The sequence below is a fragment of the Nomascus leucogenys genome, chromosome 7b, assembly GCF_006542625.1.
Source record: "Nomascus leucogenys isolate Asia chromosome 7b, Asia_NLE_v1, whole genome shotgun sequence".
NCBI classification, from domain to species: Eukaryota; Metazoa; Chordata; class Mammalia; order Primates; family Hylobatidae; genus Nomascus; species Nomascus leucogenys.
In genome coordinates, this window is record NC_044387.1 from 85,657,149 (window position 1) to 85,685,087 (window position 27,939).

Consider the following 27,939-nt stretch of genomic DNA (forward strand, 5'->3'; position numbering starts at 1 on the left):
GGTTCTGGTTTTTTTTCTACTCTCATAAGTAATGCTAAAGTAAAAGTCATTTACGTATCTTATTCCATTTTTTGAAATTTTTTCTCAAGGTGGATCTTCAGAAACATAATTTTAGGGTCAAATGTTTTAAACGTTTATATTTTTTGGTGTCTGTTGATCAATGTTCCTTATTTGTTTTCTAAGAGAGTTGATTAGTTTACAGTGACAGCAAAAATATGCTAAGGGCCAAGGCTTACTGTACTTTAGTTTGAATATATATTGTCTGGAAACATTTTGTTGTTTGAATTGGGAGGTGCTAGAAAGAAAACTAAAAACATTTTGTATTGTTATAAAATGCACTCTCATGGTTCTATATTTATTTGATAACTAATGAGGCATCAAATACATTTCTCATTTTTGTATGCTATGTTTCTTCTTTTGCAAATTTTCCCTGATTACATCTTTTATGTTGAGAATATTTTATCAAAAAAGGAAGCTACCTATACTGTGAATGATCTGGGATAAAACATCATCTTATGCGGGAGAGAGTAAATCTTGCTGTTCCATTCTCATGGGGTAGAATGTTCAATCCAAGAAAAAAAGCCCTGAGTCACAGTTGATGTGCTACATGGTCATTGCCATGCATTGTGTTAAATGGTTGACTGACATTTAATTTTTCAACAACCCTGAAAGGTAGGTGGTGTCTTCATTATCCATTTGAGCCACTGTCAAATAAGTTGGACTTTTAAGAAAAACCTTGAGTTAAAAGTAGTAGAGGTAGCAACTGGAAAAAGGATAGTTTAGGAGAGATGGCTTTCAGTCTGCCTGAGGCTACTTTGCCCCCAACTTTCTTCTCTCCATACTACCTTTGCTTTTCTACTTCATTAATTATAACATTGGAGATTCCACCAATTGCAGTTGTAGTCTGCTTAAGAGTCAACCTCTCTTAAAATGTTAAAAACCCCTAGAAGGGATTTATTCTGGAAGATCTTGTGTTATTAGCCATTCATATGAGCTAATAAGACAGTTTTTTTGGTGGGGGGAGGTTGTTGTTTTTGTTTTTTTAAACTCTGTGGGACATACCTATTCCTAGGGGTGGAGTGTTGGGAGGAGGCAGGCGAGGTTGCATGTGGGGTACAGGAAAGAAGGAGGAAGAAAGTTTCCTTCCTCTTTCTGGGATGTAGGGGGCTGGCCCGGTGCAGAGTTTTGACATAGGAAATGTTTGTCCTTGGTATCCTGCCATCTCCTTATTCATACTTCTACATCTCAAAACCCTACGCCTTGGCCGCAAAACCCAGCCCTCTGCTATGTGCATCCAACCATGACTCTCCACCCAGATCTGCCTTTCTTGTCACTAAGCGTTTCATCTTCTAAACACGTCCCCCTTGCCTGCCTTCTCCCCACACTCCTCCCCAAGCTCCACCTTGCAAGATAGCTACGGCTAGCCTAGTCAAAAACAACAGCAACAACAAAAGCTGTCTTTTCATGCTTGCATGTTTTCTTAGATATCTAGAAGTTATATATATGGAGCAGTCGGACCCTTTGGTAGTCTCTTCCTAATAAACAAACTGCTAATGGCACAGGATTTAAAAGACATACTACATAAATTATTTCCCCCTATGGAATAAATGCCCAAGCTGAAAATAAACTACAGATCCTAATAGCCAAGCAGGAGGAGTATACTTGTCTAAGCGAAACATCTTATATGTAATTTGGCTTGTCAAACAATGTGAAGTAGGATGAAAGCATCTTACTTTAAAATGTGCAGCTGGTGTGAGAGTGTCACACGGATGCTAATTGTTTGGCTTGGGTGTCTTCCATTTCTGATGCTCTACAGTGTCTTCACTAATCAGTGGTGGCTTCTCCCCCCTGGTTTCTTTGTTCATTGCAGACAGCATCTCCACAGTAAAAAATGTGCAGCCTTTTATTTGTCTCCATTGGTTGCAAATCAACATATACAAATACAACTTTTTTTTCCCCTATTTTTCAAAATGACAACATTTTAAGTTAGATTTATTTAATCAGGGGCTATGTCCTTCTACTTCATGTTTCTCCAAACACTTAAAACTGTTGCTGTTCACCGAACAGGAAGAGTAACGTGTAGAGCCTGGTTACTGCTCTACAAAACACTGGCTTGATGATCAAAGGCCTCTCAGACTCCAAAGGCCTTTCAACACGCCAAAGTGAGGCAATCTCTAGTGAGTGGTGGGTAATATTTCCCGGAGAAGCCACAGTCCGTATATAGCTCCCCTTAACCCTTGTTATATTTACTAGCATTGTAGAGATCCAGAAAGACATTCCTTTACTTGCTTCTCCCTGACTTTCTTTTAAATAATATTTGACCATTTAAATGGTACATAGAAAATGCACCACTTAACAAATACATAAAATTTAACAAATATGTAAAAATAAATAGGAAATGTTCATATCACACTAACCAGAGATAAACCGTATTAACAATTGTGGTATAGCCCTCTAGTACTGTCTGTTGTTATGTACACATGTGTTTACCCAAAAAAGGGGTCATACTGTAGATTCTTTTAGAAACTAGCTTTTTATACTAAATGTATTAGAAACATTTTTCCAAGTCATTAAATATTTGTCTACTATATCTCTTTTAAGAGCTGCAAAATATTCAATTTCATTGATATTATAGAATTGACTTCATTTTTCTCTTGTTATTGGACATTTAAGTTCTTCTCAATTTTTTATAATTTAAACAGCACTATAATTAATAGTTCTATAGCTAAGTATATTCACATTCACAGTTTGTTCCATTGTGTAATATAATAGCTTGGGGTCCTTCTGCAAGCAAGGCTTATGTGTAGTTCATTTATTTGGGAAGTGATCCCAAGGAGCCACAGTGAGTGAATGGAGGACTTGAGCTGGAAAGGAGGGAAAACCGGTTCGTAGGTGCAGTACAGATCTGGCCATAGCTACATGTGACAGGACCTTTGAAAGCCTTATGAAATATGTCTCAGAACTGTCTTCTAGGAGAATACCAGGGGGAAGTATTTATCTTCCTTTGATCCATTCTCCACTAGTCAAGGGTGGTCCCACAGCATTATTTCCCTCATGCTTCCAGACTGTGTGGGTATGAGCCCAGTGCATCACTGAAGTCCTAGGATAGGAAGCCAGAGAGAGGTATGGCCAGGGGCTGGAGTGAGGCCCTGTTACATTACATCTTCAGAAAGGTGGTCAAAGCATGCTTGGGCCTGGTTGCTGCAGTGGTGGCTTGGGCAAGAAGTAAGGCCTCAAGGATTTGTAGTAGGATACAAGAAGTGTCTGGTACATATACATTCCTAGAAACAGTTTGTAATTTTGTCTCAAAGGACATGCAGAATTGTATCTCTTAAAATACAAATACACATGGGAGTCATAAAATTATGTTCAGGTTGATTCATTTATGAGGTACACATTCTAAGACCTGAGGATGTGGCAGCGGGTAACAGACGTGATCCTACTGCCACAGAGCTTACATTTCTTTGCAGGAAGACAGTAAACATGGGAACAAATACATAACATCAGCGCTGACAGCAGTAGGTGCTGTGAAGCAAATGAAATGAAGCAGTGCTGTTAGTAGTGACTTGAAAGGGACTGAGCCCATGGTGAGAACACCAGGATTCTCATGATTTTAGATGGCACACAGATAAACTGAGAGTGAAGAGACTCAGGGTTGGGTTGATGGAATAGAACTAAAGGAGAAGGATGTAGGAAGGAGGGGCGAGGGCCTCTTTACATTCACTATCTGCTTTACATTTTTCCTAGAGGCAGATGTACTCAAGAGAGATATTTTGGCTTTTGGAGTGTGGCCTTCCCTCCGTATATACACTATATGGAATTTAATCCCTCTTAGATTCTTAGGAAATATTATTAACATTCAAAATATATATCAAATTATAATTGCTCCATCTTTGATGTTTTGGAATGTACTTCAGGATCATAGAGTGCCTTGGGGTTATTTTTAATCAATCTCAGGGTTAACACTAGTGCAACTCCGCACTAGATGGAAATTTCCATTTGATGGTGGCTGGGGGTTTATTGTATCAATGTAATTCTACTTCATAGGAGAAGCAGCACTGTTCAACTGCTCCTTTGCTTCAGAGAGCTCAGAAAATAAGTTTCAAAGACATAAATTTATTCATTGGACCTTTTAGTTACAATGCCCAAGATATTTTTGTGACCTAAATAGCAAATTAAGAAATCAGCTCTTTACATTGCTAGGTGTTTCTCACATTTGTTACCAGTAGTACAATTTATGCACTTCAGTAGAAAGTAAGCCATGGGATTATGATAGCTCCAGATTAAAGCACATTCTTCTTTTTCAGTGATATGTAAAATCACGGGATCAGCATTATATTAGATATTGAAAGATTAGAATATTAAATCTGATCTCCTAAATCAGGGTTTTCCAAATTCTGATCACTTGTAATCATTTGTGGGCCAGCTTCAAGATTTTGCTATATTCTACAAGTGCTGATGCTGTTAAATTTTTAATGTTTTTCTCTACAGTGAGTCAATTTTTGCTTAAATAAGTTTACTTTAGAAGGAATGTTTATATTATCGTATTATTGAAATAAATGGAAAATAACTTTAAAAAATATATTTCTAACTATGAACCTATATTCTTTTTTTTTTTTTCTTTGAGATGGAGTCTCACTGTGTCACCCAGGCTGGAGTACAGTGGTGCTGTCTTGGCTCACTGCAAACTCCGCCTCCCGGGTTCAAGTGATTCTCCTTCCTCAGCCTCTCAAGTAGCTGGGATTACAGGTGCACACCACCATGCCCAGCTAATTTTTGTGTTTTTAGTAGAAACAAGGTTTCGCTATGTTGGCCAGGCTGGTCTTCAACTCCTACTCCTGACCTCAAATGATCTGCCCACCTTAGCCTCCCAAAGTGCTAGGATTACAAGTGTGAGCCACCAAGCCTGCCCTGAACCTATATTCTTAACTATTAATGCAAGAAGTTTATCTGTATGTCATCTAAAATCATTATGCACATTTTGGTTAGTACTGCTCTCATAGCAGGCTTGGCCTGCCCAATACCAGGTGTGTGACCTTTAGCAAGTTACCCAACTTCTCCCACCCTCTGTATTCACTTGTGTATGATGGAAATAATGAGATATTGTTGTCTGACAAGTGCTTAGCACAGTGCCTGATGTAGTAATTACTCAGTAAATGGAAGCAACTGCAATAATGCATTGTGGAAGTGGTTGTTGTCTTTATTATTCTTCATGAAAAGGACAGTGTTGGAGATTTAGAAATTATACAAATACTTCCATTCTGCACCTAAATTTGGGGTTGAAGGTATTAGAACAGTAGACCAAAGAGTTGACCAATTTGATTATATCCCTAGCTTTCCATGACTCGCTGTATGACTTGGTCAAGCCGTTTAACCCCTCTAGGGTGTGGTTTCTTCATCACACAAATTAGAAGGTTTGATTTGATTTGATCTCAAGACATTCGACTTGCAGGGTGCCAGCTGTTTGAATGGTTTCGATCATGGGATGTGGTTCATCTGAAGTCAGAGCATTTTAAATTTTGTTTTAAGTGGCTATTTGACACACAAAATAAGCTAGGAGTTGATGTGGCCCCAGCTGTTTTCCTGTTTTCATTATGAGTGACTGATGGTCACCAGGCGTCATGTGAGCAAGCTGGGTCAATTAGTAATTGCTTTTGAAGCTGTATATAATTAATTACATAATTATGAGCTATTGAAGTTTAGTCCTAGTAAAATTACATCATGAAACCAAGGCAATTTCAAAAGATTTACTGACAAAAGAAAAATATGAACAAACTTTTTGTACATTTGACTTACATTTATTTTGTGTTTAGTATATATTTGTCAAGCATGTAACCACTTTTCACTGTCATCAATAAAAATTATATGTGAATATAATCTAGCCACATGGACCACTGTAGAAATAACTTTTATATTTCTACCTAGATGACTTGTTATGCCCCTTCCAGATAGGAGAATCTACAATTTTATGAATTTTGGTCTGTTAATAAGGTAGATCTGAACTTGGTAATGATTAGGTTGAAATCAATAAAGCAAAATAAAATTTAAAAAGCCTGCTACACACACACACGTGTGTGTGTGTGTGTATGTTAGCATAATATACCAACGACTAATTTTTTTTTCACTCAGGAATATATTTTAGAAATTATCTCATTTATTAGTTTCCTCTTTCGTTGAATGACTGCAATTGAATGGATGATTCCAATTATTTAATCAGTCTCCTTATGATGGACATTAAAGGGTTTTTTTCTAGCTTCTATTAGCCACAATAATGCTGTAATGAATATCTTGCGCATGTGAGATTTTGTGCATATGTTAGCATATCTGTAGGTTAAATTGCTGGGTCAGAGAACATGTGCATTTGTAATTTTGAATTTGAAATAAACAAATTGTTCTTCACGGAGGTTAGACCAGTATGTGCTCCCACCAGCAATGTGTAAGTGAGCCTGTTTTCTGCCAACCACTTTTTCCTCATCGTTCTGTGTGAGCAAACAATTTAAGTATTACACTGTTTTCTCTAGCTAGGAAAATGCTAATTAGAGGGGTGATCATACTATTTGTGCAATTTCACAGAGGTTGAATATTACACTGAAGACCACTTTCTAAACTATATGTAGAAATTTAATTTGCTGAATTAAATGGCTGTACTGTTAAGCATCTTGGAACGCACTTTATGTTGCTTCAGAGCGCAATTACACTGGCATGGAAAAACCTGCAATTTGAAAATTATCAACAAATTAAAGCCTTCTGTGGATATTCATTCTCATAATGCAACCTACTATACATATCATGCAAAAAGTTTGGCTGTAACGTTATTTATACTTTATTTTCTATTTTTATTTTTATTTTTTGAGACGGAGTCTCTCTCTGTCACCCAGGCTGGAGTGCAGTGGTGTGATCTCGGCTCATTGCAACCTCTGCCTCCAGGGTTCAAGTGATTCTCCTTCCTCAGCCTCCTGAGTAGCTGAGACTACAGGTGTGTGCCACCACACCCAGCTAATTTTTGTATTTTTAGTAGAGATGGGCTTTCACCATGTTGACCAGGTGGTCTCAAACTCCTGACCTCAAGTGATCCACCTGCCTTGGCCTCCTAAAGTGCTAGGATTACATGCGTGAGCCACCACACCTGACCTATTTTTCTTAAACTCAGAAGGAAAAGGCCTTATGTCTAGGTACTGTTTCTGGTTTTTCTTGAGCCTTTAGGTTCAGGAGTTAAAGCTTCTGTGCTTCCTTTAAGAAAGTAAGAAGTTTGTTACAGAGAGATGTGAATGATGTCTTTCTTTTCTATGTTTAGGACTTACTGAATATATTTAGGAAAGTCATAACATATAGTCATAAACCAGTATTATTTTTCTGTCTTTGGGCTGCAATGTGGCATATATGAAAGTCAATTTCTGAAGGAACTTAGGTCTTTTTTTAATGCTAATGTAGTCTTTTCTAAAATTTACCATTGTTCGAATAGTTGGTTTTTTTGTGGGGTTTCTTTGGCTTTTATAAAGGATCACCAGATATTTGATAACCTTTTTTTGAAGTTTTTCTCCTTAATTTGACTTTCAAATATGGTCCTTTATATAGCACTGTAATAATTCACTTACAAGGAAAAATGTTTTTCTATTATTGACTTATTTGAAAAGCACTTGTAGTGTTGGATATAGTATTTATAGTGAAGATAGTGGTTCAATCCCACAGAATAACCTATAATTAATATAAAATTGCTTGGAGTTACTCAAAAATGCAAATTAAAAAGTTATTAGATAATCACCTATTACATTTTCCTTGTTAGCACATATATTACATTCTAGAGAAACTGTCTGCTTATAGGTAGAGACTGTTGTTGAACTTTAAATTGTTCTACCCTGTAAGGAAAGCAGTTGTTATGATACTCGTACAGTGAAAAACGGGCCTTCGGCAAAATGAGGCTTTGTTGTGATATGGATTACTCTGGGGCCACTCCTTCCCCACAAATCACTGAAGCGCATTACTGCTTGAACTAAGAGAACAAAACCATTTTCATTGAATCATAGCACCCCCTAGCATCCTAATAATTTATGGGTTTTTGTTGTTGTTGTTGTTTTGTTTTGTTTTTGAGTTGGGGTCTCACTCTGTCACCCAGGATGGAGTGCTGTGGGGTGATCGCAGATTACTGCAGCCTCGACTTCTCAGGCTCAAGTGATCCTCCCACCTCAGCCTCCTGAGTAGCTGGCACTACAGTTGTGTGCCACCACACCAGGCTAATTTTTGTATGTTTTGTAGAGATGAGGTCTTGCTATGTTGCCCAGCCTCGTCTCAAACTTCAGAACTCAAGTGATCCTCCTGTCTTGGCCTCCCAATGTGCTGGGATTACAGGTGTGAGTCACCTTGCCCAGCCAAGAATTTGTGTTTTTAGAAGTCAAAGGAACATTTTGTTTGTGCTTATAAACAAACCATTAATCTAATAAGATCTGATATCTCATATTCTTCTGACCAAGGAGAAGAGGCCTTTGGAAGATTACATGGAAATTATGAGGAATGTGAAGATTCATCATTGTTATTGAAAATAATTTTTATATTTGTTTTCTGGGGAATATGGGGGTATGGACGCAGACAATAAACTATGGCTGAACATCTTGTGTCCTTTGTAGAAGTAGTCAAAGAGACAGTGTTTTTCCAGCCAAGTGCCTAAGAATATTGATGTGTGTGTTGCAGGTACTTCTCCCAGCAGCTGGTCTCTTACAGTTACAGGATGTGAAGAAGACTTGTTGTGAATTTTTGGAATCCCAGCTTCACCCTGTCAACTGCTTAGGAATCCGGGCTTTTGCTGATATGCATGCATGCACCGACCTTCTGAACAAGGCCAACACCTATGCAGGCAAGTGGAGTAGACCTCAGCTGAATTTGGGAGGAAACTGCTTGGTTTTTGATATGGTTCTACAGTGGTCTCTGGAAAGTTATGTTGTATTTCTGGATCTGGGCTTTATAAAAATACATTTAAAATCTTATAATGGTCACACTGCATAACTGAAGCATACTCATAAAATTCTGAACTTAAAAGACAAGCAACTATACATTGGGATTGGGCCTGAATAATAGAATAGCTAGGAATAGCTAGGTTTTTTTTTTTTTTTTTTTTTTTTTTTTTGAGATGGAGTCTTGCCCTGTCACCCAGGCTGTGGTGTGGTGGTGGCAATCTTGGCACATTGCAACCTCCGTCTCCAGGGTTTAAGAAGAATAGCTGTATGTATTTTTCTTTCAAATTGTTAAATGAATAGGCATATGAGAAAGTGTATGCATGTGAAGTTATTTTAGCTCTGACTTTTTACATTCTTTTTTTTTTTTTGCATCCATGAAAACAATTTTGTGGCTTAAAAAATCTTCAAAGCAGTGAAATATAGATAAGTTTGGTGGAGTAGAAAAGCAGACCACCAATAGAAGCAGCCCACTCCTTGCATGCTGGTTCCATGGCCTACTGCTACTGCTGGCATCTCCCTGTGGCAGAGGGAGGGCCTGTTACTGTTTTCAAGGAGCCCTTGCTTTAGCTGCTGTTCAGGTCCTTCAGGCCCCTCATCTCTGCAGTTGGGGAGGGGAGATTGTTATAGCTTTGAATGCACACACATAGTTCACAAATGTAATCTATATTTTATTTGAGTTTATAAACAAAAATATATATTAAAAGTGATTATTAGGAAATTTCTTTTTTTAGTTTCTTTATGCTTTCATTTAATTATTACATCCTTTTTTTTTATTCTAATAGCTTTAGGAGTACAAGTGGTTTTTGGTTACATGGATGAATTGTATAGTCACGAGGTCTGGGATTTTAATGTACCCATCACCTGAGTAGTAGACATTGTACTCTAATCGGTAGTTTTCCATCCATCACCATCCTCTCAACCTCACCACTTCTGAGTCTCCCATTGTCCATTATACGACTCTGTCTGCCTTTGCATACTGATAGCTTAGCTCCCACTTATAAGTGTGAACATGTAGTTTTTGGTTTTCCATTCCTGAGTTACTTAACTTAGAATAACGGCCTCCCGTTTCATCCAAGTTGCTGCAAAAGACATTATTTTTTTCTTTTTTTATGGCAGAGTAGTATTCCATAATACACACACACACACACACACACACACACACACACACGTACGTATATACACATTTGTATATGTACACACGTATATACATATATGTCTACGTATATGTATGTGTGTATATATGTGTGTGTGTGTGTGTGTGTGTATATATATATTTAACATTTTCTTTATTCACTCATTGGCTGATGGGCACTTAGGTTGAGTCCATATCTTTGCAATTGTGAATTGTACTGTGATAAACATACACGTCTGGGTGTCTTTTTGAGATAATGATTTCTTTTCCTTTAGGTAGATACTCGGTAGTGAAATTGCTGTATTGGATTTTAATTTCTTTGAGGAATCTCCAGACTGTTTTGCATAGAGGTTGTACGAATTTACATTCCCACCAGCAGCATATAAGCGTTCCCGTTTCACCACATCCACACCATCATCTATTGTTTTTTCACTTTTAATAATAGCTATTCTGGTTGGGACAAGGTGGTATCTCGCTGAGGTTTTAATTTGCATTTTTCTGATGATTAGTGATGTTCAGCATTTCTTTCATGTTTGTTGACCATTTGTATACCTTCTTTTTAAGAAATATCTGTTCATGTCATTTGCCCACTGTTTAATGGGATTATTTGTTTTTTTCTTGCTGACTTGTTTGAGTTCCTTTTAGATTCTGGATATTAGTCCTTTGTCAGAGGTATAGTTTGCAAATATTTCTTCCCATTCTATAGGTTGTGTGTTTACTCTGGTGATTATTTCTTTGGTCTTGTGGAAGTTCTTTTTGTTTAATTAGGTCCCATTTATTTATTTTTGTGTTTGTCACATTTGCATTTGGGGTCTTTGTCATAAATTTTTTGTTTTGGCCGATGCCCAGAAGTTTTTCCTAAGTTTTCTTCTAGAATTTTGATGGTTTCAGGTCTTAGATTTAAGTCTTTAATCCATCTTGGGTTAATTTTTATATATGGTGAGAGATAGGGATCTCTCACCATATGTAAAATGTGTACATGTGCACAACGTGATGGTTTCCAGCTTCATCCATGTCCTTGCAAAGGACATGAACTCATCCTTTTTTAATGGTTGCATAGTATTCCATGGTGTATATGTGCCACATTTTCTTAATCTAGTCTATCATTGATGGACATTGGGAGGTTCCAAGTCTTTGCTATTGTGAATAGTGCTGCAATAAACATGTGCATGTGTCTTTATAGTAGCATGATATATAATGCTTTGAGTATATACCCAGTAGTGGGATTGCTGGGTCAAATGGTATTTGTAGTTTTAGATCCTTGAGGAATCGCCACACTGTCTTCCACAATGGTTGAACTAATTTACATTCCCACCAACAATGTAAAAGCATTCCCATTTCTCCACATCCTCTCCAGCACCTGTTGTTTCCTGACTTTTTAATGATCGCCATTCTAACTGGCCTGAGATGGTATCTCACCGTGGTTTTGATTTGCATTTCTCTGATGACCAGTGATGATGAGCATTTTTTATATGTCTGTTGGCTGCATAAATGTCTTCTTTTGAGAAGTGTCTGTTTATATCCTTTGTCCACTTTTTGATGGGGTTTTTTGTTTTTTTCTTGTAAATTTGTTTAAGTTCTTTGTAGATTCTGGATATTAGCCCTTTGTCAGATGGGTAGATTGCAAAAATTTTCTCCCATTCTGTAAGTTGCCTGTTCACTCTGATGATAGTTTCTTTTGCTGTGCAGAAGCTCTTTAGTTTAATTAGATTCCATTTGTCAATTTTGGCTTTTGTTGCCATTGCTTTTGGTGTTTTAGTCATGACGTCTTTGCCCATGCCTATGTCCTGAATGGTATTGCCTAGGTTTTCTTCCAGGGTTTTTATGGTTTTAGGTCTAACATTGAAGTCTTTAACTCATCTTGAGTTAATTTTTGTATAAGGTGTAAGGAAGGGATCCAGTTTCAGCTTTCTACATATGGCTAGCCAGTTTTCCCAGCACCATTTATTAAATAGGGAATCCTTTACCCATTCCTTGTTTTTGTCAAGTTTGTCAAAGATCAGATGGTTGTAGAGGTGTGGTGTTATTTCTGAGGGCTCTGTTCTGTTCCATTGGTCTACATCTCTGTTTTGGTACCAGTACCATGCTGTTTTGGTTACTGTAGCCTTGTAGTATAGTTTGAAGTCAGGTAGCATGATGCCTCCAGCTTTGTTCTTTTGGCTTAGGATTGTCTTGGCTATGTGGGCTCTTTTTTGGTTCCATATGAAATTTAAAGTAGTTTTATCCAATTCTGTGAAGAAAGTCAGTGGTAGCCTGATGGGGATAGCATTGAATCTATAAATTACTTTGGGCAGTATGGCCATTTTCACAATACTGATTCTTCCTATCCATGAGCATGGAATGTTCTTCCATTTGTTTGTGTCCTCTTTTATTTTTTTGAGCAGTGGTTTGTAGTTCTCCTTGAAGAGGTCCTTCATATCCCTTGTAAGTTGTATTCCTAGGTATTTTATTCTCTTTGTAGTAATTGTGAATGGGAAATGACTCATGATTTGGCTCTCTGTCTATTATTGGTGTGTAGGAATGCTTGTGATTTTTGCACATTGATTTTGTATCCTGAGACTTTGCTGAAGTTACTTATCAGCTTAAGGATATTTTGGGCTGAGACAATGAAGTTTCTAAATATACAATTGTGTTATCTGAAAACAGAGATAATTTGACTTCCTCTCTTCCTAATTGAATACCCTTTATTTCTTTCTCTTGCCTGACTGCCCTAGTCAGAACTTCCAACTCTATGTTGAATAGGAGTGGTGAGAGAGGTCATCCTTGTCCTGTGCTGGTTTTCAAAGGTAACGCTTCCAGTTTTTGCCCATTCAGTATGATATTGGCTGTGGGTTTGTCATAAATAGCTCTTAGTATTTTGAGATACGTTCCATCAATACCTATATTGAGAGTTTTTAGCATGAAGGGCAGTTGAATTTTGTCAAAGGCCTTTTCTGCATCTATTGGGATAATCATGTGGTTTTTGTCATTGGTTCTGTTTATGTGATGGATTACATTTATATATTTGCGTACGTTGGACCAGCCTTGCATCCCAGGGATGAAGCCGACTTGATCGTGGTGGATAAGCTTTTTGATGTGCTGCTGGATTTGGTTTGCCAGTATTTTATTGAGGATTTTTGCATCGTTGTTCATCAGGGATATTGGCTTACAATTCTCTTTTTTTGTTGTGTCTGTTGCCAGGCTTTGGTATCAGTATGATGCTGACCTCATAAATGAGTTAGAGAGGATTCCCTCTTTTTATATTGATTGGAATAGTTTCAGAAGAAATAGTACCAGCTCCTCTTTGTACCTCTGTTAGAATTTGGCTATGAATCCTTCTGATCCTGGACTTTTTTTGGTTGGTAGGCTATTAATGATTGCCTCAATTTCAGAACCTGTTACTGGTCTATTCAGAGATTCAACTTCTTCCTGGTTTAGTCTTGGGAGGGTGTATATGTCCAGGAATTTATCCATTTCTTCTAGATTTTCTAGTTTATTTGCACAGAGGAATTTATAGTATTCTCTCATGGTAGTTTGTATTGCTGTGGGATTGGTGGTGATATCCCCTTTATCATTTTTTAATTGTGTCTATTTGATTCTTCTCTCTTTTCTTCTTTATTTGTCTTGCTAGCGGTCTATCAATTTTGTTGATCTTTTCAAAAAACCAGCTGCTGGATTCATTGATTTTTTGAAGGGTTATTTGTGTCTCTATCTCCTTCAGTTCTGCTCTGATCTTAGTTATTTCTTGTGTTCTGCTAGCTTTTGAATGTGTTTGCTCTTGCTTCTCTAGTTCTTTTAATTGTGATGTTAGGGTGTCGATTTTGGATCTTTTCTGCTTTCTCTTGTGGGCATTTAGTGCTGTAAATTTCCCGCTACACACTGCTTTAAATGTGTCCCAGAGATTCTGGTACGTTCTGTCTTCGTTCTCAATGACTTCAAAGAACATCTTTATTTCTGCCTTCGTTTCATTATGTACCCAGTAGTCATTCAGGAGCAGGTTGTTCAGTTTCCATGTAGTTGTGCGGTTTTGAGTGAATTTCTTAATCCTCAGTTCTAATTTGATTGCACTGTGGTCTGAGAGACAGTTTGTTGTGATTTCTGTTCTTTTACATTTGCTGAGGAGTGCTTTACTTCCAATTATGTGGTCAATTTTAGAATAAGTGCGATGTGGTGCTGAGAAGAATGTATATCTTGTTGATTTGGGGTGGAGAGTTCTGTAGATGTCTATTAGGTCTGCTTGGTCCAGAGCTGAGTTCAAGTCCTGGATATCCTTGTTATTAACCTTCTGTCTCGTTGATCTGTCTAATATTGACAGTGGGGTGTTAAAGTCTCCCATTATTATTGTGTGGGAGTCTAAGTCTCTTTGTAGGTCTCTAAGGACTTGCTTTATGATTCTGGATGCTCCTGTATTAGGTGCATATATATTTAGGATAGTTAGCTCTTCTTGTTGAATTGATCCCTTTACCATTATGTAATGGCCTTCTTTGTCTCTTTTGATCTTTGTTGGTTTAAAGTCTGTTTTATCAGAGACTAGGATTGCAACCCCTGCTTTTTTTTTTTTGTTTTCCATTTGCTTGGTAGATCTTCCTCCATCCCTTTATTTTGAGCCTTTGTGTGTCTTTGCATGTGAGATGGGTCTCATGAATACAGCACACCAATGGGTCTTGACTCTTTATCCAGTTTACCAGCCTGTGTCTTTTAACTGGGGCATTTAGCCCATTTACATTTAAGGTTAATATTGTTATGTTTGAATTTGATCCTGTCATCATGATGTTCGCTGGTTATTTTGCCTGTTAATTGATGTAGTTTCTTCATAGCATCGATGGTCTTTACAATTTGGCATGTTTTTGCAGTGGCTGGTACTGGTTATTCCTTTCCATGTGTAGTGCTTCCTTCAGGAGCTCTTGTAAGGCAGGCCTGGTGGTGACACAATCTCTTGGCATTTGCTTGTCTGTAAAGGATTTTATTTCTCCTTTACTTATGAAGCTTAACTTGGCTGGATATGAAATTCTGGGTTGAAAATCATTTTCTTTAAGAATGTCAAATATTGGCCCCTCTCTCTTCTGGCTTGTAGGGTTTCTGCCAAGAGATCAGCTGTTAGTCTGATGGGCTTCCCTTTATGGGTAACCCGACCTTTCTCTCTGGCTGCCCTTAACATTTTTTCCTTCATTTCAACTTTGATGAATCTGACAATTATGTGTCTTGGGGTTGCTCTTCTTGAGGATTATCTTTGTGGTGTTCTCTGTATTTCCTGAATTTGAATGTTGGCCTGCCTTGCTAGGTTAGGGAAGTTCTCCTGGATAATATCCTGAAGAGTGTTTTCTAACTTGGTTCCATTCTCCCCATAACTCTCTGGTACACCAATCAAACATATATTTGGTCTTTTCACATAATCCTGTATTTCTTGGAGGCTTTGTTTATTTCTTTTCACTCTTTTTTCTCTAATCTTGTCTTCTCACTTTATTTCATTAATTTGATCTTCAATCAATGATATGCTTTCTTCCACTTGATCGAATCGGCTGTTGACGCTTGTGCATGTGTCATGAAGTTCTCTTGCTGTGGTTTTCAGCTCCATCGGGTCGTTTAAGGTCTTCTCTACACTGTTTATTCTAGTTAGCCATTCGTCTAACCTTTTTTCAAGGGTTTTAGCTTTCTTGTGATGGGTTAGAACATGCTCCTTTAGTTCAGAGGCTTGTTATTGCCAACCTTCTGAAGCCTACTTCTGTCAATTTGGCAAGCTCATTCTCCATCCAGTTTTGTTCCCTTGCTGGCGAGGAGCTGCGATCCTTTGAAGGAGAAGAGACGCTCTGGTTTTTGGAATTTTCAGCTTTTCTGCTCTGGTTTCCCCCATCTTTGTGGTTTTAACTACCTTTTGTCTTTGATGTTGGTGACCTGCAGATGGGGTTTTGGTGTGGATGTCCTTTTTGTTGATGTTGATGCCATTTCTGTTTGTTAGTTTTCCTTCTAACAGGCCCCTCAGCTGCAGGTCTGTTGGAGTTTGCTGGAGGCCCACTTCAGACCCTGTTTGCCTGGGTATCACCAGCAGAGGCTGCAGAACAGCAGATATTGCTGCCTGATCCTTCCTTTGGAAGCTTCATCCCAGAGGGGCACCCCCCTGTTTGAGGTGTCTGTCATCCCCTACTGGGAGGTGTCTCCCAGTCAGGATACACAGGGGTCAGGGACTCACTTGAGGAGGCAGTCTGTCCGTTCTTGGAGCTCGAACGCCATGCTGAGAGAACCACTGCTCTCTTCAGAGATGTCAAACAGGGACGTTTAAGTCTGCAGAAGCTGTCTGCTGCCTTTTGTTCTCCCCAGTTTATGTTTTTGTATGCTTTGTCGAAGATCAGTTTGTAAATATTTACTTTATTTCTTGGTTCTCTATTCTGTTCCATTGGTCTACATATCTACTTATATGCCAGTGCCATGCTGTTCTGGTTATGATACCCTTATATTAGTATAATTTGAAGTCAGGTGATGTCATGCCTCTAGATTTGTTCTTTTTGCTTAGGATTACATTGGCTATTTGGGCCTTTTTAAAAAAGTTCCATATGCATTTTAGGATTTTTTTTTTTTCTAATTCTGTGAAGAGTGATGGTATTTTGATAGGAATTGCATTGACTCTGTAGATTGCTTTGGACAGTATGGTCATTTTCATGGTATTGATTCTTCTAATCTATGAACATGGGATATATTTCCATTTGTTTGTGTCATATATGATTTCTTTAAGCAGTGTTTTGTAGTTCTCCTTGTAGAGTTCTTCACCTCCTTGGTTAAATATATTCCTAAGTATTTTATTTTATTTTATTTTGTAGCTATTATAAAAGGGATTGAGTTCTTGATTTGATTCTCAGCTTGGTCATTGTTGGTGTGTAGCAATGCCACTGACTTATGTATATTGATTTTGTATACTGAGGCTTTACTGAATTCATTTATCAAAGCTAGGTGCCTTTTGGAGGAGTCTTTAGGGCTTTCTAGGTATAAGATCATATCATCAGCAAACAGAGATAGTTTGACTTTCTCTTTTCCAATTTGGATGCCCTTTATTTCTTTCTTTTGCCTGATTACTCTGTCTAGGACTTATGAAAGTTGCTAATTTGTTTTTAAACCATATTTCTGGAAGATAAATCTGGTAGAAGTTACAATCCACCAACTGCCTGCAAGACTCTGCTTTGCATCTATGAGACTCAATAGGAATAGTTCCTATGGAAGCTTCTATGTTCACTGCTCCTTTAATAGGCTCTAGAACTGTAACTTCCCCAGCTTTCAAATGCAAGAGCGTTTTGTCTAAACTGCTTCAGTGTGCTTACTCTGATGAGTAAGGAAGCTTTTGGTACATAGATCTGGGTAAGGGAGAATGCATGTGCGTATATATATGTGTGTCTGCCTGCACAGAGTGTTGGAGAGTAGTATTCCTAGAATCCCTATTTCATTTACCAAATAAATAATGGTTCAAAGTGGTTAGTTGAAAAAACAAAAACCACAGTGCTTCACTAAATCACAGTAGGTCCAATAAATTTAGACTTTATTGATTTCTGTTGGGTGGCCTGATGGCCTAACTGCCCTTTAGAAAATTATTTCAGTGAAAAAATGTGGTCTGAGTTCTAGGAAGCCGATTTACAGATGAGCTTTTAGAACACAACCCTTCTGTAAGTTGGGGAATGTCTGTAGTGCGTAACAATATTCATGCAGCACTTTTGAATAGAATGAAGCATTTTATGAAAAACCAAAGACAAATATGAATTTATTGGTATATTCCAATGCAACCAATTCTGTTTAACTAAGTAGAAAATATTACTTCTAAATTCAGATTCCATTAACTGCTAGACTTAATGCACCTGTTATAAGTGACTTCTATTAGGAAAACCAAGAAAGCTTTCATATTTTTAGATATTTTTTGCTGCATGAAACAATCACTGTTTAACCTTTTGTCTTTCCTAGGCTGCCAGTTTTCTCTAAAGTGCTTGATAAATGTTACTGACTGCTAATGGGGAGAGGAGGGTCAGTGCCTCGGGAGAGAATGAATAAAGTAGGATTAATGCACAGGATATCCAAACATAGTTCATATGATGTACTAGAACTCTTAGTTTTGCTTATGTCAGAAGCAACTCATTTACTGTGTTTTTAGGAGATCATTAGATTTTTAAAAATCTTTCTTATTTAAAATCTTAAATTTATTCTAGTATACTACAAAATATAAAAAATTTTCCACCAGAATTAGAACACTTCTGTTTCTTAGTTTGTAGAGTCCTCCTTTGTAATTATGCCAAGAATTTTTCATGAAAAATTATTCACTTCCAGTAAAATCATAAAGAAGCATTGATTCTTCATTTTTAATGCACTATATTTTGCATCTGAATCTAGCTTTAAAGGATGTACTGCTTTTATACCATGCTTCTGAATCTTGTATTTGCTTGAGTTTCTTAGGTTTTAGGTAACATTTTAAAACATCTTTCATTATGAAAAATTGCAAGCATGTACAAGAATAGAATAGTACTCATCATCCAACTTCAACAGTTGTCGACTCAGGGACAATTTTGTTTTAATTATAACCCTCATTACTCCCCTTCCCTTTTTTTATATGCAAACATTTTACTGAAGTCTAATGTACATATAGAAAAGTACACAAATCATGTCTACAGCTTGAGGAATTTTATACATCCTCTTATATTATCTTGAAGCAGTTGTCATGCTTTACCTATGTATTTCATCCTTATATTTTAAACAAATGCCATTACAAAGACCATGCTTGTATAATGAAGCTATTTCCATATCTTTGGTGTATTGATAACTAGTTGCAACAAACTTTCCAAAATAATCCAGAATAATACTATAAAACAGTTTGATATGTTTTGGCTGTGTCCCCACCCAGATCTCATCTTGAATTCCTATGTGTGGTGGGAAGGACCCAATTGGAAGTAGTTGAATCATGGGGGCAGGTCTTTCCTTTGCTGTTCTTGTGATAGTGAGTTAAGTCTCACAAGATCTGATGGTTTTAAAAATGGGAGTTTCCCTGCACAAGCTCTCTCTCTCTGCCTGCTGCCATCCATGTAAGACATGACTTGCTCCTCCTTGCCTTCCACCATCATTGTAAGGCCTCCCCAGCCACATGGAAGCCACATTCTTCATAGTGAAACTATCTGATTGTTGACATTTAAGCAAACAGGAGGTGGGGAGATAAGGAGTCCATGCAGTAAGATGTCTCTAGCTCCTTTTCTACCATAAACAAATAATTGTTGTTTAGGTGATTTGTCTTTAAAGCACTCTATTTGTCCAGAAAATTTACCCAAACCTTCAAATTACTTTCAAGTCATATCACATAGGTTGTGAAGAACTCCAAGAGCGTGACGGGACACAGTGGCAGTAAAGTTAATATTTTTCTTTTTCTTTTTCTTTTCCCTATCATAGGCAGTAGGACTTGTGACAGGCTTTTCTAGGTAGGAAAGAAAAGAAGGAAGGGAAGAAATAAATAGCAATATATGACTCAATACATACATACATATATACATGTAAAGCAGAAGGGAGGAGTAAGAAGCTAAGGGAGAAAAGGATGGATAAGGAGAGAAAGCCTCCAGGACCTCGGGGTATTGTCTGGTCCATGGTGCACATAAGAAGAGCACTCTCTATCCTTTGAAAACTCACCAGAGATTCTGGACATAAGAACTGCTTCATTTCTTTCTCTTGCCCACTGGAAACAAGCTTTCTAGAATGCATTATAATTAAATTAAATTGTATCGGTATAATGAAAAAATTAACAGTGTTCCATGGAGATCTCTTCCATGAACTCATGCTTATTTTTAATAACATCAGTATCTTTAGGGAAAGTAAAAATGTGAGGAACCAAATGGGTAGGTTAGAGAGTGAGAGCAGGGGAGGATGTGGAATCCACACTGCTCACCCTGAGATGCTCTCATGGCTTCAGCAGCATGGCACTGGCAGTGACAGCCCATCACACTGACCACTCTGCTTCTCCAAGGCGTGGAGTGACAGCTCAGTGTGACCAGACCACCCAGGTTAAATGGCCTGCGTGCTGAAGCATGGTGTTCTGGACTATGGTCAGCCTTTGTTATACTCCTGAAAGATTTATTTTATTTTAGCTTAACAAGCTGTATGAAATTATTTTTTGTATCATGTCTAAAAATGAAATTTTTCTCAGTTAACCCCAAGAGTACTGACTTATTCAGAGAGTGCTGGTTTGTGGACTCTTCTCATGTTTTTTGGGTGGTATCTATATTTTAACCATTTCTCAAATCATTAGCACCTTCATTTTTAGCATTTTTGGCAGGCCAAAAATATAGAGGAGATAAAAGTTGAACTCATCAGTTTAGATGCATTTTAATAGTTCTAGCAAAAGACTCTTTGGAAATTGGATTTTAATTATAACTTGAAATATGAATTTTATTCAGTATTTCTTGTTGATAGCCAAGCACATTTAAGGGGAAAAAAATTGTTTCAGATTTTTAGTCATTCCTATACCTCACCACTTCCCATACTGAAAATTTGAGAAACTACTTAATACTAGTTCTAACTGATCTTTGGGGAAGTTTGTGGTATCATTTTCTTTTTCTTTTTTAAAATAGAGACAGGCTCTTGCTGTGTTGCCCAGGCTGTTCTCGAACTCCTGGCCTTAAGCAGTCCTCCTGCCTTGGCCTCCCAGAGTCGGGATTACAGGCATGAGCTACCACACCCAGCCTGACTATCATTTTCAAGCTAGAGCTGTAGCTGAAATTCTCTCACTGACTATCATTTTCAAACTAGAGCTGTAGCTGAAATTCTGGGCTTGGTAAGCACTCAGCAGTCCTCGGTAACAGGACTATCTGTGGAGAATTCCTACGGAGCCGGGCATGGTGGCCCACACCTGCAATCCCAGCACTTTGGGAGGCTGAGATGGGCAGATTGAGGCCCGGAGTTCGAGACCAGCCTGGCCAACATGGTGAAACCTGGTCTCTACTAAAAATATATATAAAAAAAAAAAAAAAAAAAAAAAAAAAAAAAAAAGAGCCAGGCATGGTGTCATGTGCCTGTAGTCCCAGCTATTCGGGAGGCTGAGGCACGAGAATCACTTTAACTCAGGAGGCAGAGGTTGCAGTGAGCTGAGATCACACCACTACACTCTAGCCTGGGCGACAGAGAGACTCCATCTCAACAAAACAAAACAAAACAAAACAAAACAAAAAAAAAACGTCCTCCAGTTACTGATGTGCTTTCATTTTATTTTCCATTCTTTGGCTCTTAACTCTGTTATTAGTTTATATATCCCAGGCCCCGGTGGTAGTAACTACTTTACCCAGGCCTGTTCAGGCACCCCTCACTGTCCAGCTTCTGTCCTTTCCACTAGGCCTATAAAATGATCAAACTTTTTTATATGCGCAGCTATTTTCATGTGTGTCCCCTCTGTCTTTGTTGTAAATGAAACTTTTTGTTTCCCCCAAACCTGTATGGCCTGGGCAGACTTCTCAAAGGGATCGCTCCCCACATCTCACTGGGAACCTAGGTAGAAGGGTACCACTTCCAGACCATTGCTCTCTCACTGCCGTCAGCCTCACTCTTTTTTTTTCACTGTTTACTACTAACAAAGTAATTTTAAGAAATTTTTTAAAATTGACGTTAAGAAGCTAGATTAGGTAACTTCTTATAATATGTGACATTAAATATTTTGAGAAATTCTTGGTTTCATTGGAAGGCATTTGTGATGATAAACCTTTTTTCAGTTAAGATACTAAGCAGAGCTAATTCTGTCATCCCAGATAGCAATTTCTTATTAACAATTGATAACATTTGAACTGAAAGAGATTCTTGGCTTTATTTCTATATTTTTTTCTACTTAGGTATTTAACTTTTTTGACATCCTCTTATCCCCTCAATAGGATCCAAAATATGTCTAAAATTAATTCAAAAGAAAAATAACTATTTGAATTATTGCTTGTGCTTGAAAACAATATTTACTGTAATATTCCGCAGTTTCTTCTTTTTTTAGGCTAAGACAATTAAATAAAAATGTAAGGGATAAGAAATATAGTTGAAGTCACAATAAAGTATATTTTATGGACATAAAACATAAATTTTAAATGTTGGCTCTTTAAGAAAAAAATTCTCCTGGTAAATATTATGCATAACCATTGCCCAAAAATGTATACAGCTGTTTTCCAACATATTTATATACATAGTGGTTCACTTAAGACCAGCCCTATTAGAACCTTCTGAATATAATGTGCTCTTAATTTATAAATGGGCTACCCTCAGTGTATAAAATATATAGGCATATATGTTATACATACAAAGTAAAAAATAGAGATGGAAGAAATAAAAAGTATCCTTTCCTATAAGATCCAGACAGAAAGTCATTATGATTAGTGGGACCATGGAAAATATCGGAAGGATTTCAGTTTTGGCAAATACTTTTCAGAAAAATATCCAAGCTATGAGAACACTAAATGTCTATTTTAATAATTTAGTAGAGGTTTCTATTCAAAAATTCAGTGAAGGTGTTGCCATCTTCTACTATGTAGAAAAGAAGACTTTTGGGGTGCCTGTTAAAAGCAAAGAGCTGCTCATTTTTAATAGGTTAGTAATAACCTTTTAATCAAGTATATGTCATGCAGAAACTCAAATCCTGGTCCAGTAGTGTTTGAGTATGTTTGATGGAAGATTCCAATGGTGAGGATCAGAATTCTTCCTACATCTTAGAGGGAATGGAGCAGGATGTTACGGCAGTGGAGGGGGTCAGCCCCAAAGGTAGCTGGCCCAACCTTAACTGTGGATGTTAAAACACACACACACACACACACACACACACACACACACACACACACACACACACCAAATATTTCTATAGCATTATTTTTGCTGCATTTTCTTTATTTTAAGCCACAGGTCTACTTGGAGGGTCATGTAGCAAGTGGCTTATAAATAAAATGAAAGTCTATGAATGGTGTCATTGCAAAAGAGACAATTGCTGGGTTCTTTCATTATGGAAAAAGCTCGCATCTTGGGAATCCATGAGTTGGTAGGTTTTATGGAATACCTGAGATGTACTTTGCTCCAATTAACATTGCCATGCTACTCACTATAAAAAAGCCCAAGGGCAGACTAGAGAAGACACTAGGGTCACCACTTTCTGGAGACTGAGTTGTAACCCAACCCATTGACTTCATCACAGCTTTCTTCCATGTAGAATAACGAATTTCACTTTCCTCAGCATTAATCTGAGGTTCAAACCGCTCCATCGTGACAGTGGACAAATCCTCGGGTTCAAGACCCCATACGTCGACTCCTTCTGCAGCCCCTGCCGCCATGGCAGCACCCAGTGCAGTGGTTTCGGGCATCAAGGCCTTCACTACTGGAATATACAGAATGTCTGCTTGTAGCTGCATAAGAATTTTGTTGCTGGTCATTCCTCCATCTACCTGCAAATGACTGAGTGGAATTCCACAGTCTCGATTCATGGCATCCAAAATCTCTCGAGTTTGGAAACAAACAGCTTCTAATGCAGCAAAAGCAATGTGACATTTATTGGTGAACTGAGTGAGTCCACAGATTATCCCTCTTGCGCTAGGCTCCCAATAAGGTGCGTATAACCCCGAAAATGCTGGGACGAAGTAGCAGCCATAAGAAGTACCTACTTCTTTAGCAAGTTTTTCAATTTCTTCTGAGGTCTTTATAATTCCAAGATTGTCTCTTAGCCAGCGAATAACAGCACCAGCTATAGCTACAGAACCTTCCAAAGCATAATATACCGGTTTGTCTCTGCCAAGTTTGTAAGCCACTGTGGTGAGAAGGCCATGATCAGAAAATACACACTTATGGCCTGTATTACATAGTAAGAAACATCCTGTTCCATATGTATTTTTGGCTTGTCCAATCTGGAAACACATTTGTCCCACCAATGCAGCAGACTGGTCACCTAAACACCCAGATATTGGCACACCTTCCAAGGCCCCGGCTTTCATTAGGCCATAGATCTCAGAAGAACTCCGGACATTTGGAAGAATTTCCATTGGAATTCCAAAAAATTCGCAGAGTTGTTTATCCCATTCCAAAGAATGAATGTTGAAAAGCATAGTCCTACTTGCATTTGTTACATCTGTACAGTGGACACCTCCATTGACGCCTCCTGTCAAACTCCAAATAAGCCATGAATCAATAGTCCCAAAAAGAGCTCGTTTTTCTTCAACAGCCTTTTGAACTTTTCTCACATTGTCAAGGAGCCAACGAAGTTTCACGGCACTGAAGTAAGTGCTAAGTGGAAGGCCTGTCTTGGACTTGACAAAGTTATTATTTCCTGGAATTCTTTTACTAAGACTCTCAACGGTAGACTGTGTTCTTAGATCAAGCCACACCACAGCATTGTAGAGAGGCTCTCCAGTTATCTTGTCCCAGACTACAGTGGTTTCCCTCTGGTTGCTGACACCAATAGCTTTTATGTTGGAAATACCAATATTGAGCTGTCCAAGTTTCTCACATGTTTTCTCTATACACTCATAGACAGAATGTAGAATTTCCTTAGGGTCCTGTTCCACCCATCCTTCTCTTGGGAACTCTTGTTTTATTTCCACTTGATGATGACTAAGTAGTTCAGCTGTTCTTGAATTGAAAACCAAAAAGCGTGTGGAACTGGTGCCCTGGTCCACGGCCCCCACCAATGGCCCCAAAACTGCCTTCTTTGAGGCTGCCATGAAACCAGCTTCAGGTCAGCCCGTGTTTGCGGCCGGTTTCCTGGGTGACGGCGGCGGGAGGGGGAGGGGCGGGTGACGAGTCCAAAGAGCGAGGCCGCGCACGTCCGCTGAACCAGCCTCACTTCTTTACCGGCTGGCCGGCAGGCTACTGCATTCTCTCTGCAGCTCATTTTCTCTCTTGGCCTCCAGGCATACTTCTGTCTTGAACACTGAGATTATCTTTCCCTGTGTATTTTGTTTCTCCTGCCATCAACGCCTTCAGAATCTATACTGTTGGCTCACGTGAGACTCCTTCTTCATAGCTCCTTGTGACCATCATCTTCCCCCCACAAACCCATTCATCACCTTAGACTACACTTCCAGGGTCTGTTGGACCTTTCTGGTATTTAGAACTCTGGGGTCCCCACCTTGGTTCGGACTAGATGTGTGCCTTCTCATTCTCTTGTATTTCTTCATAAATCTGTGCTCTTTGGCCCTTGTTCTTCCAGCCAACTCTTCGCCGTTCAGCCTAGACCCAGTAGTCAGTCATTTCAAAGCTATCCTCTTTATGTGCCTGGCATTGCCCACACTGTTGTGGGTGACAGATAACAGGCTCAGTACTATTTAACCCTTGCTTATAATCTAACTTTATAGTCCAGTAACAATAAACTCACACCCTAACTAAGTATATTTGGAATATGCGTTATTCTCTGTAAAACCAGTTTTTATAACAGTTTCTTCTACAGAAAATTTACTTCAATCATTTGCCCACCTTTCTATAATTTAGGCTAGGAATCACTCCTTGGAATAAACATCGGTTAGAATAAGCTCATGATTTGAATGCTGCCCTCTTGAAAGAAATTTGTGTTGAGTGAGTGGTTTTAATAATAGTATTACTAGCCTTAGCCATGGAATATGCATGCCAAAGAATAGATGCTGATTATTCAAGGGTCTATTGCAATGTTAATTTACTGATACAGAAGATTCTTCCTTTGGAGAACTGTGAAAGCACTTGATACACAGCACTTTTTAGCTGAAGTCATGCCAACTCAAATGATGCTTCTTGAAAGAGTTAATTATTTGTATATTCATGCATTCATTATGATCCTCTTTATTCCTTAGTAAACTACATGCAGTCTCTGCTGTGCCTTGTTGACAGGTTTTTTTTCTAGCTTACATGAGTTAAGTGTTTTCAGGTTTCATTAAAACTGCCTTATGTTAATAGAACTGCTGGAGACATATATGGTTTTTTTTCTCCTAAAGATTAATAGTGTTGAAAGTCAAAGAATCACAGAGTATTAATGTTATAGGAAATCTTCGCAGTTATCTAGTCTAACACTTTCATTTTATTAATTAGGAAAATGAAGACCAGAGATATTTCTATTTTCCCAAAATCACTTTGTCTGTTAGGGATGAGCTGCTTGTGGATCTAAGATACTATTGTTATTCATACTTTTGCCCTCACTTCTCAAATGGGACTCTGCATTGAGTATAGAGGAATTGTGGAGACCCATCATGGCATTTTAATTTTGTTCCAAAAGGTACTTGGTGTTTAGAAATCAAATACAAAGGGTACTTTGTACCTTATTACAGGATACAAAACAGAACATAACACTTGAGACTTATGTTGTTGATTTTATTACACTTATTTGGGATGAGGGTCCTAACCTGATGCCTTTTTTTTTTATTGAAACAGAGTCTCGCTCTGTCACCCAGGCTGGAGTGCAGTGGTGCGATCCTGGCTCACTGCGAGTGCTGCCTCCCGGGTTCACGCCATTCTCCTGCCTCAGCCTCCTGAGTAGCTGGGACTACAGGCACCCACCACCACGCCTGGCTAATTTTTTGTATTTTTAGTAGAGATAGGGTTTCACTGTGTTAGCCAGGATGGTCTCGATCTCCTGACCTTGTGATCCACCCGCCTCAGCCTCCCAAAGTGCTAGGATTACAGGCCTGAGCCACCGCTCCCAGCCCTGATGCTCTCTCTTGACCTGGTATGGCAAATTCTAGGGACTGTCTTTCATTTCATGATTAGCTTATTTTATTTCCTGGAGGGAAACAGAAAAATTCAATTGCTTTAGAGAGTAATGAGCATATATGCTCATTATGGAAGGAATGGAATGTATATTCCATATACATATATGGAAGGATGCATATGTATATTATACATTACGTGTGTGTAGTTTATGTGTTTAACATATATAGCATATTGATGGCGTAGTCTTTACTACCTGGAATTGTGCCCTATTGCAGTTACGGTATTTGTTTAGAGAGAAGAAACTGATGATTAAATGTCAGTATAACTATGTTGGGCTTTATTCAGTGGCCAGTGGTGAACTACTGAAGGTAAACTACTAATGTCACAAGCTATGATCCATAAACAAAATGACCTGTCAATATGTGGGTGAAAGGTTTGGAAGCAATAATTGAGGTTGGTAATAAGGTTAGAACTAGGGTAATGAACATAGAGAGGAGGTGAATGAAGCAAGATCATAGGTATGGGAACTAACTCTGAGTATAAGTAGAGGAAACAGATGAAACTCTGAGATGACCTGCCTTTTAGCATTACATTTTTGGTAAATTCTTTGTGGGTACATTTTAGTGTGTGCATATTTATAGCCAGTGTGCAGTAGCTGCTGATTTTTACTGTACCTTACTGAGATACAGTAGGCTGAGAAAGAATTCATTCACTGAAAAGGAAGAATTTTTCACTTTGGCTGTGTTGTGTTAGGCTTATATTAACCAAACTAATGCAAAGATGTTAGGCTTTTAGTTGATGGCATATTCAATGGGAACCAATTAGGTAATCGTGTCCAGAAAGGCGTAAGGTGATTATCCTGTTCTGTTCTGTTCAGATCAGACCATAGCTATGAAATTGAGTTTACTTTTAGCTTCAGTGTTTTGAGAGAGACTGATGCACTAGAGCCCTGAATTTATAGCCAGGATGATGATGAAGACCCCAAATCATGTTGTGCAAGCAGTGGTTGAAGGACATAGGACTGTACAGACCATTGAAGGACAATTTGGGAAAATATAATGCTCTCTGTAAGATTTTGAGGAATTTCATAAGAGACAGATTAGTTAATCTTGTTCTGTTTATTGTAGTGGCAGAATTATCAGTGTTACAAAATAAGAGTGAAAAAGATTTTAGAGCAACGTACAGAAGAACTTCTAATAGTAAGTGTTTGTATTAGTCCGTTTCCATGCTGCTGATAAAGACATACCCGAGACT

At 38.2% G+C, this 27,939-nt stretch overlaps 2 protein-coding genes across 3 annotated transcripts in view; one reads left to right on the forward strand and one right to left on the reverse strand.

Moving 5' to 3' along the window:
- KLHL2 (kelch like family member 2) overlaps positions 1–27,939 on the forward strand; it is a 115,051-nt gene that overhangs the window by 46,780 nt on the left and 40,332 nt on the right. For both annotated transcript variants that reach the window (XM_030816294.1, XM_030816295.1), the window contains one exon: positions 8,686–8,848. In XM_030816294.1, the coding sequence (XP_030672154.1) occupies positions 8,686–8,848 (163 nt within the window). The remainder of the gene's footprint in view (positions 1–8,685; positions 8,849–27,939) is intronic.
- On the reverse strand, positions 22,911–24,734 carry LOC100602690 (glycerol kinase 3). The gene has a single exon (XM_012508132.2). It carries the CDS (start codon positions 24,729–24,731, stop codon positions 23,070–23,072), a length of 1,662 nt encoding a protein of 553 aa, XP_012363586.1. The 5' UTR covers positions 24,732–24,734; the 3' UTR covers positions 22,911–23,069.

Excerpts from the sequence above, each read along its gene's own strand:
- LOC100602690 (XM_012508132.2), bottom strand. The coding sequence starts at position 24,731 with ATGGCAGCCTCAAAGAAGGCAGTTTTGGGGCCATTGGTGGGGGCCGTG.